This window comes from Crotalus tigris, unplaced genomic scaffold (genome assembly GCF_016545835.1).
Source record: "Crotalus tigris isolate CLP2741 ecotype Arizona unplaced genomic scaffold, ASM1654583v1 scf7180000024437.13266115, whole genome shotgun sequence".
Classification (NCBI taxonomy): Eukaryota; Metazoa; Chordata; class Lepidosauria; order Squamata; family Viperidae; genus Crotalus; species Crotalus tigris.
Genome location: NW_024100606.1, coordinates 5,192,428 through 5,207,015, shown reverse-complemented (window position 1 = coordinate 5,207,015; position 14,588 = coordinate 5,192,428). Strand labels below are relative to the sequence as shown.

Sequence of the window (14,588 nt, the reverse complement as noted above, 5' to 3'; positions counted from 1 at the left end):
AAGCCGATCTTCTTCAGGATCTTCCTCCAATCCTTCTTGGATGCCCTCATGGTGAACGGTGACTGCCTCCGGATTGTTTCTGATGGGCCACATGTTCTTGACTGCCCCATCTGCTGCTTCCTCAGCCGTCACCTCTCTTAGAGCATCTTGGAACGAGATATCTTCCTTTGCAAAGATCCTCTGTTGTAAGTCCCTGTTCCTTAGACTGCATACAAAATGGTCTCTCAGCCTTTCTTCCAGATCTTTGAACTCACATGGTTTGGCTGCTCGCCTCAAGGCCACAATAAACTCCTTAGCCAATTCACCTGCCCTCTGGTCCTTTTGTTCAAATGTGTGTCTCCACGCAATAACAGACAACTTGGGCTAGAAATGTTCTTTTAATAGCTTCTTTAAGTCTGTATACGTTACAGACTCCAGAGGGGCAGGGGCCGCCAGATTTTCCGCAATTTCAAATGCGTCCTGACCATAGACACGCAACAGTGTTGCAGCCTTCAAGCTGTCTTCTCTGACCTGATTTACCCTGAAGTAGTTCTCTACCCTTGCAACATAGGACTCCCATCTCTCTGGGTGTGAAATGTCAAATTCAGATAAGCGACCTATCTTTGCCATCCTAGCTTCTTTGGGAAGGGGTCTATCAGCCGAGCTTACCTCCAGCAACACTGTACCGGCAGGCTAGAACGCTGAGTTTAATGCCGTCTTCCCTTCTTCAGGACTCCTCGGGTAAGTCTTACAGCTGTTCTTCTTTTAAGCTTGTAAGCATCCCATCCTCCTGTTAAGTCCTTCATTCAATGGCGAATGAAGATCACACATGGTAGAATCAATACCTCTTTATTTCTCCTTCTGCTCACTCCAACAACAACAGCAAGGCTCACAGGCCTCCTTTTTAGTGACCTGCTCCCCGGGCAAAACAGCAACATTAATGGCGCACTTTTGCGCCTCGTGCATGCACGCAAGACTGGCACCTCTCAGTCTGGTCCCGGGCAGCTTGCAGAAACCCCAGGACCATAGCAATGGTCACAACACTAATCATATGAGTTTTAAGTCAATCCGTTATTTATACTATCATTTTCACTTTCAAAATAATATGAAATAATGCTTCAGCTTGCAATATTTTGCTATTTTGTTTACAGTGAGGAATACAATAAGATGATAACATTTTAATCTGTGTTAATGGAATTTATTGTTACATATTATGTATGTTTTCTTTAGTATTTTGTACTGAATTGTAGCATTTTTGGCTGATCTTTGACTGTAATAAATTGAAATACTTGTATAAATGTGCATATATTTTCATAGATTTAAAACCAATAATGGGAGAGAACCAGAACAAAACTACATGCTTTATAGCTTAGATCATCTGGAGATTAATCCCATGAACAAAAGTCATATTTATTTTGTCTAGATTAGCACCATCCTTTCAACCAGCATTTCCACAAAAGGCAGCTCCATATTTTTAATCTCCCGCAGAAGCATCTGAAATGTAATAGTTGAAGACTAAAACAATATACATTTTGGTTTTGAGACAAGCAGTTTTAGTTGATCCTCTGGACCAATTAATTTAAGAGGATGGTGCTGAGATTGAGCAAAATGGGACTTTCATTCATGTATTTATATCTCTGTCTGTCTGTCTATCTCTATTTCTATCTCTATCTCTAGCTATATAATTTGAGGTACAGTAATTACAATACAATAATACAAAGAGGCATCATGAGGGATGATCGTGGTTGCTAAAATCCAAATGCATCAATAAAAACCAAAACTACTGGCACCAAAAAAACAACAACCAGATATTGCTGGCCTATCATAATGGCCTCTATGAGAGCAACATCCTAACCCTAGATTGGTAGGGGTGGGGAATAGCAGAAAAGGCTATCTCTCATACTCCATATAATGCATTTTTTCTCAAAAGTGGGGTACCATCATACACACAATTCTGTTGGAATTGAGCTGGCAAATTTTTGGCAGGGAGAGGATATACTTTTAAGCAGGATAGGATCTCTAGAAGTTAACAAGACTGAGCTTTTTTGTTCCATTTTTAACTATTATGGAAAGGTCATTTTCCTAAGCACTTTCATTTCCTTATTTTCAAAAAATGCCAGACAGTTGCCATTATTAGGCTGTTTATTATTGAATTTTGAGGTTCACAGAAAAGGGGTTCAGATGGCCCACACTGGAGTCCTAGGGAGATGGAAAAAAGATTGCCCTGTACCACTTAAATTACTGTGAAGGATGTCATTGCAGAAAACCCGGTGTCTAATAACTTACTTCATGGTATACTCCATCAGAACGAGCTTTATCAACTTTTTTCAAAGTTTCCTTGGAGACCTGAATGACCTCTTTCACCACTTCTTGGGATGGCTGTGAGAAATAAGGGAAAATTATTGGTGTGTGCTTCTTCATTTTTCCTGTCAAAGAGCATCATATAACAAACCCAATTATCTTTTTATTATCAAGGTCATGTCTTGAACAAACCTTGCAAGAGTCACCTTAGCTCATTTTTTCCTGTTGGAAGAGAATCAAAGAATGGTAATGAAGACAAATAGGATACTGTCTTATAAATAAGATTGAAGAAAGAGGATGTGTTGAGTTTTGAGAAGATACACTGAGAGATTTTGATGGCACTCTTCAAATAAACAAAAGGATGTCACATAGAGGAAAATTAAAATTTATTCCCTTTTTCCAGAGGGTACAGGATAATAATAATAAAAATAAGTTACAGAAAGGCTAATTCCATTTAAATGTTAGAAAAAACTTCCAAACAATAAGAGAAATCTGATAGTACCACCAATTACTTAGAGCAGAGGTCTGCAACCTTGACAACTTTAAGACTTGTGGCTGGCTGAGAATTCTGAGAGCTGAAGTCCACAAGTCTTAAGGTTGTCAAGGTTGCAGACCCCAGAATTCTGAGAGCTGAAGTCCACAAGTCTTAAGGTTGTCAAGGTTGCAGACTAGAGACATTACCACCAATTTAATGTACCTAGAGGACACATTAAATTACCTTTAATATACCCAGTTCTTTTCACTAAACAATAATCTGTTCAAGATGTTTTAATCTGGATTAAATTAAAATTAAATTAAATCCTGAGCAGAGGGTTGGACTTACTATGAAAAGTCAGGCAGCTGAAATAAAATCAGCATTAGTAAGAACTATGCTTATTCTCGTCATCTATAGCAGTGGTTCCTAATGGCACGACCTTTTAATACAGTTCCTCATGTTGTGGTGAACCCCAACCATAAAATTATTTTCGTTGCTACTTCATAACTGTAATTTTGCTACTGTTATGAATCATAATGTAAATATCTGATATGCAGGGTATATTTTCATTGTTATGAATTGAACATAAAGCATAGTGATTAATCACAAAAACAATATAGCAATGTTCGCTGGAGAAGCTTACTCTTCCTTACTCAAAAATGTTGGGAGGGAGGGAAGGGGAAGGAAGGAAGATTGAAGGAGAAAGGAAGGAGATGGAGAAGGAAGGAGATTGAAGGGGAAAGGAAGGAAGGAAAGAGAAAGAGATTGAAGGGGAAGGGATGGAGATGGAGATGGAAGGAAGGAAGATTGAAGGGGAAGGGAAGGAGATGGATGGAAGGAAGGAAGGAGGGAAGGAAGGAAGGAAGGAAGGAAGGATTGCTCTTTGGAGATGTTCCACTGATTAATTGCCCTCACTGTCAGGAAGTTTCTCCTTAATTCCAGGTTGCTTCTCTCTTTGATCAGTTTCCAACCATTGTTTCTCGTCCTTCCCTCTTTGATGAATAACATGACCCCCTCTTCTTTGTGGCAGCTCCTCAAATACTGGAATGCTGCTATCATGTCTCCCCTATTTCTTCTTTTCTTTAGACTAGCCAAACCCAAGTCCCGCAGCCGTTCTCTGAATTTTTTCTAAACTCTCAACATCTTTTTTATGATATGGTGACTAAAATTGGCTGCAGTAATATAGATGTGGTCTTACTAGGGTTTTATAAAGCAGTACTAATACTTTGCGTGATCTTGATTCTATGCCTCTGTTTATACAGCTCAGGATTGCTTTTTTGGTCGCTGCTACACACTGCTGGCTCATAGTCGAGCACTAGGACTCCAAGGTCCCTCTCACAGTTACTGTTTTTAAGCCAGGTCTCGCCCAATCTGTATTTGTTCCTTTGGTTTTTCCTGCCTAAATGTAAAACTTTGCTTTTCTCTACATTGAAACTCATTTTGTTGGATAGGGCCCATTGTTCAAGTCTGTCTTTTTGGATCCTGCGTTTGTCTTCTGGGGTGTTGGCTATTCCTGCAAGTTTGGTGTCATCTGCAAATTTGATGACTTTCCCTTCTATTCCCTCATCTAAGTCATTGATGAAGATATTGATATTTTCTTTCTGTGGTTCTCATATCTGGTCCGTGTTGTCTTTTCTGCACCTAAACTGCACTCCTTCACTTCTTTCCCATAGTTTCTCACATGGAATCCAATACTTGCAAAGTTTTAATGAAGCTGACTAACAGTGATATACACGTAAATAATTACCTTAGATGATAATGTTTCATGCTATAGTGAGAACCAGAGTCAGAGCAGTTTAAGATAAACCTGGCAATTTATTTCTTGACAAATAAAGAATCCAGCAAATAAGCAATGAAGATACAAATATTGGCTGCTTCATATTCAACCATAGGCAGAGAAGGGCAGAGCCCTTGTATTTGTAGAAGACCAAGGAAACTAAAGATTTGTCAACAAAATGATAGCAGAACATATACTTCATTGTAAAACAGCTTACATCACAATACTGATTTTCTCCCACAGGTTCAATTATCTGTACTGTATATTCACTTTCCCTAGATGTCCTTGGTACCCCAAGAGATAGGTGAACCAACAGGCCTGAGCTGGCCTGCTGGATCACTTGATACTACCCCATAGTATACTCTCTCTGCTAATCTTCTTGCAACACAAATTTATCTATAGGTAAATCAACTTGTTAAAGAATTCAGTGAGGGTAGTTATATTCTGTTTCACCAAAGATTGAAACCCAGAATTGCAGAACTTCCAGAATTGCAGAAAACCCAAACTACATCTTGGTATTTCTTTGTAAGGTTCTTGACTGAAACAAGATATATGCTACTTACATTTATTTATTAATTTGTCAGATTTGTATTCTGCTTTTTTGCCAACTTTATCCTCACAACAAAAAACTTGTAAGGTAGGTTGGGATGGAAAGCAGTAATTAGCCTGAAATTATTCAGTAAGCTTCCATAGCTGAAGCCATATTTGAACCCAAATTTTTCTGTTTCTAATTCAATCTCTTATCCATTTATGTTCCTGGAGAAATTTGAAATTTGTCAAAGTCATACCTTTTCATTCCCCTCTTTCAAAGCCAACATCAAGTCATCTTTGATTCCTTTCTGGCAATGCTCACAGGTACAGTCAAAATAATACTGTTTTCTCAGTTGCTGCTTTCTGTCTTCGCTGACATTGAGAAAGTCTATATAGGAAACAGTCAGCTCTTCTCCTTCAGAGATCTTACTCAATACACGTAGTTCTATCCTGGTTTTAAATAAGGTAAGAGGCATTAGATCAATTGCAGTAATTATCTGATTCTATAGATAAGATTCTTAGGAAAGAAACTCTTTAAGGATATATCTTCCCAAGCAATGCCAGGGATTATTTTGTGGAATTTTCTGTCTTCTGAATTAAATATTGTACAAGGAGGAACAAAATTCTGTAATAAGAAAATATCAAATTAATACTGCATATATTTATGGAAATCAAAACCATTTTAATTTTCTTTTACTTTGCATAATTTATTGAGGAGGATTTTTCTCCATATTCTGGAATTTTCTCTGGCTTTTGCTAATTATTGGTAGGGCAAAGCAGCCTTGTTTTCTGACTAAGGAGAAAGTCTCACTCAACAACCTCTATAATTCCAGCATGCAGTTTCCAGTTTTGAACAAATTCTCAAAAATTCAAAAGTGGGGATATATAATGTTCACTGTCCTTCAATTAAAATTAAAAATTTTAGACAATTGAAATTTTAGAAAATTAAAATCTATAGCATACTCAAGTGTAGCCTAGAGTATAATTTCAAAAGCATCATTATAAATTTCTGGCTAAATCTTCTCGTTTTATTTTATTATACAAATTATCTTTTAATTGACATTTTCTTTCTTACCTTCAGCACACTCACTTAATATTCCACTTTGTAGTTGCTACTTAAAATTACATTCCATATACTGTAGTTACTGCTTCATGTAGCCACAGTTAACCAATAGATTACCTTCAATAAATGGGTCAGCCAGAATCATGCTAAAGGGGTTAAGGCCTCTGCACTTATTTGTGAGGCTGAGGAACAGGTTTAACTGCAGATACTTTTCATCTATTATACTTGCCACCAGCAGATAGCTTCTGGGTGGCATCTGCCAGGTTTGGGCAGGGTGGAACTTCTTAGCTTTAGAATTTGAACCTGAGGGATTCAGCATAATCACATCTGAAACCATGTACTGTACATAAAATGCATTGTTCAGAAATAGAGCTGTTATGACAAATAAGCAAAAGCACACTTACATGCTCATCTATAGATACATTAACCAGGCCATTTCTAAACATTCAGCTTTTGAGCACATGAATATGTTCTTGCCATGCACACTCGTCATTCCTACTTTCTTCCTTTCTGACAGTAGTGTCACTGGAAATCCTTAAACTGAGGGGCAATTAAATTATGTCTATTGAACACAAAAAGCAATGCTTCCAAATGTGTGAAATAAAGAATTAGTTTCTCTTACATTCTCAACCTTTCTCTTTTTATTCTTTCATAAAAAAAATTGGTATGGTCTACTTAAATCTCACATACCATACTGGAATTGATTTGGTTCATTCCAGTTTCATTTTCAAATGTTAGCCCAGAAGCATTAAGAAATATATGCTGATTATCTTTAAGTTCGCCATTATCAGATCAGAGTAATACATCTGTTAGCACAACTTCCCAGTTCATGTATTCACTTATTTTTTTAGAAAGAATGTTTTTTCATTAACTACAATTACGCTCACAGACATACAGAAACAATCATGCTTTCTTACATTAGCTGTGAAGATACTTGGTTTCAAAATGTGCAGTACCTTCCACTAAGGCAGAGGTGTCAAACTGTCGGCCCACATGTCACAACCAAACCGCACCCACCCCATTGCTGGCAATGGGAAAAAAAGTTCTGATATGTCGTGTGACGTCACGTGACATCGCAAGTTTGACATGTCTGCACTAAGGGCTTTGTTTATAATTAGTTGAATCAAGGAGTAGATTTCTTTAATTTATACAAGAGAGATGCAAATAATTCTTTTTTTATTTAAAAGATTCTTTTGAGAATTCCTGGAAAGTACACAGAATAAATCTCCAAAGATTGTACAAAGATTTGCCAAGAAGGCTCAAAAAACACTTGAAGGGTTTCAGAGGCCAGGTGGTCTTCTTTTTCCCTGTCAGGCCCTCCTGAGATTACAATCAAAGACTTGTCATAGGGTGGAAAATGGGATGGAAGGGATGGCATGCCCAGTCCCTCTCCCCAGCTGGAATTAGTTGTAATCAATGCAACCAAAATTAGAGAAAGGGGTCTCAGGCAATCGGACATCTGTAAATAAGATGAAAGATTGATAGAATTTATTATCAATACAGGCTCTCATGCTGTCACTGCTATGGAAAGGAAAGAGGGAAAAAGAAAATAGTACCGATGTTAAGAAGGATGGGCAAGTTGATCTGATAAGAACAGAGGTGACAATCACAATTAATATTATAGTACTTATTATTATAATACACTACAAAATGCAGGAAGTATTAAATTAAGAGCTGGGTTTAGTGGAATGTAGCTTAGGGATTACAGAAACTTTGGAATTATGTGCCAAAGTTGGGTTATTATTGTCTGTGATTCTTCTATACTGATGCAGGATGAGAGAGAAATAGTGAAAGAAGGGAGTATATTATGCTTTCAAGACTGACCCACCTCATCTGGGTGTGGAACAATGATCTTACAGCCTCATGACTGAAAAAAAGAACAAACACCTGCATTTTTACAAAGATAGAAACACTGGAAAAGCAGTCTGAGGCCAGACATTTACTAGACTGAATGCTTGGAGGCAGCTATACATTGACATGCATGAACCAAAAAAACAACAGTAAAAGATGCATCTGAAATTGTAAGCTATAATTTACACAGGGTAGATGATTTCCTCTCTCAAACAGGCTTGGCTCTACCGTAGGAATACTTGTATTTCACCACAATTGATTGACTGACTGGCTAGTTCTTCTTGTATCAGGGGAGCCAGAGTTGAAGGGGGTCACAGAGCGTGGATGTTCCATCTCCTGGCCTTCTTGGGCTCCCTGCTGTCCCATCCAAGAGACGTTTAGTTTTACGAATAAGAATTTGGTGAAACTAAGCTCCAAGGTTTAATAGAACCTTTCCTTGGCATAAATAGATCAGCTTCAGCATTATAGCATTAGTAGCAGCAAGCAGAACTCTTTTTGTAAGTCTACTCACTATTGGTTAAAAATATACCACATGTACTACCTTACTGAGTTCACTGCAATTATACTACAAAGCATCAGTATAAAAAGTAATGCAACACACAATAAATGTTTTGTCTTTAACTATTTCCACTATCTGATTTCAAATTTTCCTCTAGCATATAATGTTTGCTCATCCGGGCCTTCTGATAGAGTACATAACCATTAAAAGTTATTAGAAAGGACAGATGGTTGATATTGGACCAGAATAATTTACTTTACTTTTATGTTTTGATCCATCCCAAAACTTATAGTGGAGATTAAACATTACAGGTTTACAAGCAAGTTTCACTGATTCTTATTCTCTTGAAAGGACAAGAGTGACAAGTAGTAACATAGCAGTCTAAAAGGCAGTCTCTACAGCTGAACCAGAGAAAGATGGATTTTTCCACTCAGTAGCTTCTTTGTTATGACTGGATTATTTTATTGTTTTACGACTGTTTTTAACTTTGTACGCCGCCCTGAGTCCTTTGGGATTGGGCGGCATATAAATATTTATAAATATAAATAAATAAATAAATAAAATAAAGTATTGGTGGGAATGATTTCCAATTGGGTTTTCTCTCCCAGTATCAGTCAATCCATCTCAAAATCTGTATGGGATTTTTTTTTTCTGGTTATAGCAGAAGACATAACTAGCTAGGTAGGAACCTTCCCTTGCTGCTTTCTTTAAGTCCTCTTGTGAATTGACCAATTTCACATAGCCCTTTTCAAAAGGGATAGCAAAAACAGCAAAGAGCAGCTGCTAGTGCCAGCTCTTCTCACTCCCCTTCTTTTTTAAAAACCTATGGCCCCTTAATCAAGAAATAGCCAGGAAAACAGCCCCAGCAATAGAAAAAGAATTGCTAAAGCATAACAGAAGTTTTTCAATAGCATCCTGTCTGTTGCTTTAATTTTTGACATTTCATGGCTTGAGTTCCCTCCTTGCCCAAAGTTCCATTCAGACATGCTCAGAAATAACACCCCATACAATCAAATGTGACAAATACATGATCCTCTCCCACCATGGCAGAGAGGTTCTACACAATCCTTTTCCCATTCAAGGTAGATGGCATAGTTACAGAGGGAGTCAAAGCCACCAGTGATGTTAAAAATACCAGTCTAATATTCTGATAATCTGACTCATGCTATAGTCTGGCCTTTCTGCATTGTGGTGGTATTTGTTTTTAATCAGCCTCTAGGGCAGTGGTTCTCAACCTGTGGGTCGGGACCCCATTTGGGGTCGAACGACCATTTCACGGGAGTCGCCAAACAACGCAGTCCATCATTTCCCCCCCTTTTCCTTAGCTGTGCTACTCCCTTTTATTCTATTAGCTTTTGAAAGCCAATAGAATAGACTCTCTTGAATAGAGTCTAGTTCTATTGGCTTTGAAAAGCCAATAGGAATTGTCCAGGCTGTCTCTGCCCTGCTGGGCCCGCCAAAAGTCCCATTCTGCAAACGGTGCTGCACCAGTTGAGTAGTCCTCGACTTACAACCGGTTGAGTAGTCCTCAACTTACGACCGGTTGGGGGTCGCAGCATTAAAAAGGTTGAGAACCACTGATCTAGGGACTGTAGGGAGATGTAACAATACACTGAGATCACCCAAGGAAGTGGAGTGACAGTATATAGTAATTCCTGGAAGGACCTTGGAAGTGGTCAGGTGTTGTAGCAGGTTTTAATAAAGTAAATGTCTTAAGCCTATTAAAGTTTAACATAACTATTTAGTTTCTAATTTCTGAAAAAAACGATATCAGAAGTAGTTCCCTGAATGCTGGTGTTTTGCTACTGAATATTGCTAGTGTGATTTAGGGATTTCAGGAGTTGCCAACAAGCATCTGGGAGCCATTAAAAAAAACCTATGGATTATGAGCTGCTCATCCCTGAGCAATAGCAACATTAACTTAAGTTTTGGTTCTTGTTCAGAATTCACATGCTTCTCCTGCTATTCACAGTTTGTTTTATGAGGTAACTAAAATGTAGGTACAGCAACATTCAAGAGCAATCACATTTGGTCCTCCAATTCTTATCCCATGATCTTTTTGAGTAGACTTCTTACATTTATTGCAATCGAACACATTATTTATGGAGCAAATTCAGGGAAAATATAGTTGTCACCATCCTTTCTCTAAAAAAGATGATATGGTGCTTGTCGTTTCATATAGATCTAGAGGAGCCTTCCCTATTTTATTGAGTAATGCTATTGGATAGACTGATTCTGTCTGTTTTTAGAAATATTATCATGATTCTTAGTGACTTCCATCAATAGATTGATTACATCTTGGTGAATCAGAACCCCACTGACATTACTAAGTCATGCTAGGAATTTACTTAGTGAAAAAATTATAATTAACAGTTATAGTATTACCTCCTTCAACCATTTTCCTAATTTATTTATCTAGATTCATTCTTGACAATAACTTGAGTACAAGCCACTGAACCACTTAGTGGCATGTTCTTCACTGAATAATTTTCAGCTTTCCAAGAACATAGTAAAAGTCTCCTTCATTTCCCATTCATTGAAATGGGACTTCTACAAGATAATGTTCCAATGGGTTCCCCATTTTTCTAGATGAGTTCAGCAATAGCCCTCATATTTTGTATTTTCTGGAAGTGGAGGTTGATGCATTAGAGTTAGGCTACCTTTCCTCTGAAAAGCAGATTGTTTTCTGAAAGACTTTGTTTGAATCTCTGAGCAGAAAAGAATGTTGCAGAGAATGAATACTTACTTGCCATTGTTAAAGATGACAGTGCAATTGGGCCAACAATCATGATTCACCAAGCAAAGATTGGGGAAGATGCCTACGCCAACTGCCTGAAGTCCCCTTTGGTCACTCAGGGTGAAACCATTGCAACTGATCTGCTCCCACACACACAAAAAAAGTAAGATGGATCAAGAAAAACAATATTTTTTAGACCTGTTTCTATGCCTACAGAGGGATCTATTTCTCAGACAGAATTTGGGAACAGAAATATGAATGAATTTAACTCATTCCATCTATTAAAATTTATATTAAAATCATCACAGGTTACTAGCCAGGATATATAGTATATGTAAATCCTCAGTCTCTCACTGCATCTCTTGCATTTTCTTAATTTTCCTAATTCTTAACATCCTGCAATAGACACATACACGGAAGGGTCAGAATTTGGTCATGCAGTTGCAACTTCTATCTTGCCTTTTTTTGACAAACTAGATATCAGGGGAGAGTATGACTGATTATTTTCCAACCTCACAAAATTTTGTGAAGGATTCAGATGTGTTTTATCAAGGGCTGTTCTTTTTTGTATTGCTTGGAGGGGAGGGAAATAGCCCCATTTGGGCTAAGTAGTTTAAGAACTTAATGAAGTTGCTGCCCACTCAATGGATTCCTGATGTGTAATTCTAAAGACCTCAGATTTGCCCCATAAGCCTCCAGCATTTCATCTTTAGACACTCAGTTAATTACCGTCTTCCTGCTACAAAGGATACCCACAGTGATGTATCAGAGGACCAAGAGCTCCATTAAATAAGGAAGGAAAAGGAATGAGAGGAAGAACTTTTAAAAAAATAAACAGCCATGGGTATTTCAGGAAGCAATAAAGAACAGTAATGTAATGGCAACCTAGCATGTATGTTATCATTTTGGCATCATCTTGGTTTGTTACAAATTATGCTATAAACAGCAAAAATAACCCAAACCCATCCTTTACCTAAAAGAGTAGAGCTTTTTATAAGAGTTTTATGAAATGCACCAAACATTGTTCCATTGCTCTCTAATTGTGTTTTCACAATTGTGTGCTAAGTACTGAATCATAACTTTATTGAATATAATTGACTGTATTTGCCCAGTATGCTCACTATATAGGTAATCTTTGATTTACAGTCATAACTGAGACTGGCAATTACAGTTGAAAGTTATGATGGTTATAAAGTGGGTCATTGCATGAGCATAGTCGATTTTGACTTTTTTGTGATGGACATTAAGTGAACACAATGGTTATAAAGCGAACAGTGTGGTTATTAAGTGAATACCGCAGTTGTTAAGCAAAACCATTGTTTGTTATGGGGCTTTTCCTCCAAAAAACAGAAATAAAACATTGGTTTCAGGAAAAACTGTAATCATCCAAACTGTTGTGGTCACATGACCAGGGGCAATGCAAACCACCATAAATGTGGACTGGTTGCAGGATATATTTGTTTTAGTTGTCCAGGTTCCCTCCCACAATTCCTTCCAGACTTCAACACCAGGGCTTTTTTTCTCATAGAATGCCCAGAATGGAGTTCCGGCACCTTTTTTGTATGGAACCTTGTAGGACAGGCAAGGCGGGTTGTATGATGTGTGTGAGTTCTGGCACTTTTTTTTTTTTTTTTTTAGAAAAAAAGCACTGTTCAACACTATATACATACCACACCCAATATGTGGGAGATGTATTGCATGCCAAACTGTTTGCTCTCAGGTGGCCAGAACTCCAGGAAACTCTCCAGATCCATCCGTAGCTCCTTCTTTTCCTCTTCCCCAAAATGTTCCACATGATTTTGTAGGCTGTCAGTGGAAACCAGACACCCCTCAGTAAGGCCACCTCCTTCTCTTTCAATTCTCCACAGGATTCGGGCAGCCAGCCTGGTAGGAGAAGAGTATATAACAGTATATAAGTATAGAAACCTTTCTCCCCCGCCGCCCCCCACCCCTTTTGTTCAAGATTCTGGGAGACTGCTTCGAATGTCCCTGCAGTTTTCTAGGCAAGATTTTTCAGAATTGATTTGGCATTGCTTCTTTTCTAGGACTGAGAAAAAGTGACCAATCCAAGATCTCCCAGCTGGCTTTGTGCCTAAAATAGAATTAAAATTCACGGGCTTCTGGTTTCTAGCCCGGTGCCTTCATCTCTATAACAAACTGTCTCTCAGAAAATATAAAACAAACTGCATACACAAAGACTCTTAGGGCAGCTAAGAGGATTCTGGCTTATGTGTCAGAATATTTCACAACACTTGGTACAATCTGCAGAATCAAGCAGATTCTTCTTTCTAAATTGAGATTCATCTTTAGGTACCCAAAAATAATCTGCAGCCTCTTTTTTTTGTTAGTGAGAGAAACTTTATAGATTGTTGGCTCTTCTAAGAAGCAACATCCATTTGGGCTATGTACAGATTTATTTTATAAACCCTTCTCCTTTAAAGAGACATGGAACAGAATTCAAAGATTATGAATTATACAAGTATATTGAACAGTAAACCCTTATGTCTGGCTTCAGGGATAGTATCTAGCATCATTCAGTTCTCCTGCACATGTCTGACTTGAGGCTACTCGATATGGGCTGCATCAGCCATCCTGGACTGCAAATATAAAAGGATATCACTGATTGAAAGGCTCTGTCCCTGTGGTTCTGGAGAGGTGGAAACTTCTTTCTTCACTGCTCTTTTTACAGAGACATTCAAACAAAATTTATTTTCCTGATAATTAATAAGTATCCTGCCTGTTCTGACTCCATTTATCTTTAATGGTTGCTTGAAGACAAATGGATTGTAGTCACAGGGCTGGTAACTAGATTCTGCACAGCAGCATTAAAAATTCTTTGGAACCTGATGAACAATCCATTATGATTATATTACACAATTAATGCATTGAATCTTTTGGTATTATCACCTTGTTGCATTTTAGTAGCTAGTGATTATAGGCCTTCATAATTTAACAACTAATATTATATTATCATGTTCTTATTTACGTGCAACTGACAGAAAGGATGCCAAATTATGATTTTAACATAGATTTTGTTATTTATTATTATTTTATTCTAGAATTTTAACTAGATGTCCCTTGAATATTTTTAATTGTACTGTTCTCTGATTGTAATAAATATTGAGTGGGATATAAAAAAATCTGGATGGCCATCAGAGAGCAAGAAATAAATTAAACAATGTAATATTGTTAACATCTAATGGCTGCCTAGATTTTTTGCTAGCCATACTTTTAAAATATGTTTTTGCCCTTATTTGCACAGGAGAGGGATTCTCTGCTGGTGTGCGAATGTTGAGCCAGTAAAGCAGCATCAGCTGATGGATGGCCTCATTTTTAAGATGTACCCTCAAAAGTGCTAGCCACTGAAATTCTCAC

The 14,588-nt window shown here is 37.7% G+C and overlaps 1 protein-coding gene across 2 annotated transcripts in view; it reads right to left on the bottom strand.

The window, feature by feature from the left end:
* Positions 1–14,588, bottom strand: part of SMYD1 (SET and MYND domain containing 1) — a 42,678-nt gene that overhangs the window by 7,908 nt on the left and 20,182 nt on the right. The window contains exons 3-7 of one of the 2 annotated variants that reach the window (XM_039331573.1): positions 12,884–13,097; positions 11,223–11,353; positions 7,955–7,993; positions 5,321–5,513; positions 2,266–2,358 (exon numbers count right to left, since the gene is read on the bottom strand). In XM_039331573.1, coding sequence (XP_039187507.1) covers positions 2,266–2,358; positions 5,321–5,513; positions 7,955–7,993; positions 11,223–11,353; positions 12,884–13,097 — 670 coding nt within the window. The remainder of the gene's footprint in view (positions 1–2,265; positions 2,359–5,320; positions 5,514–7,954; positions 7,994–11,222; positions 11,354–12,883; positions 13,098–14,588) is intronic. The other variant, XM_039331574.1, reaches the window with a different exon arrangement.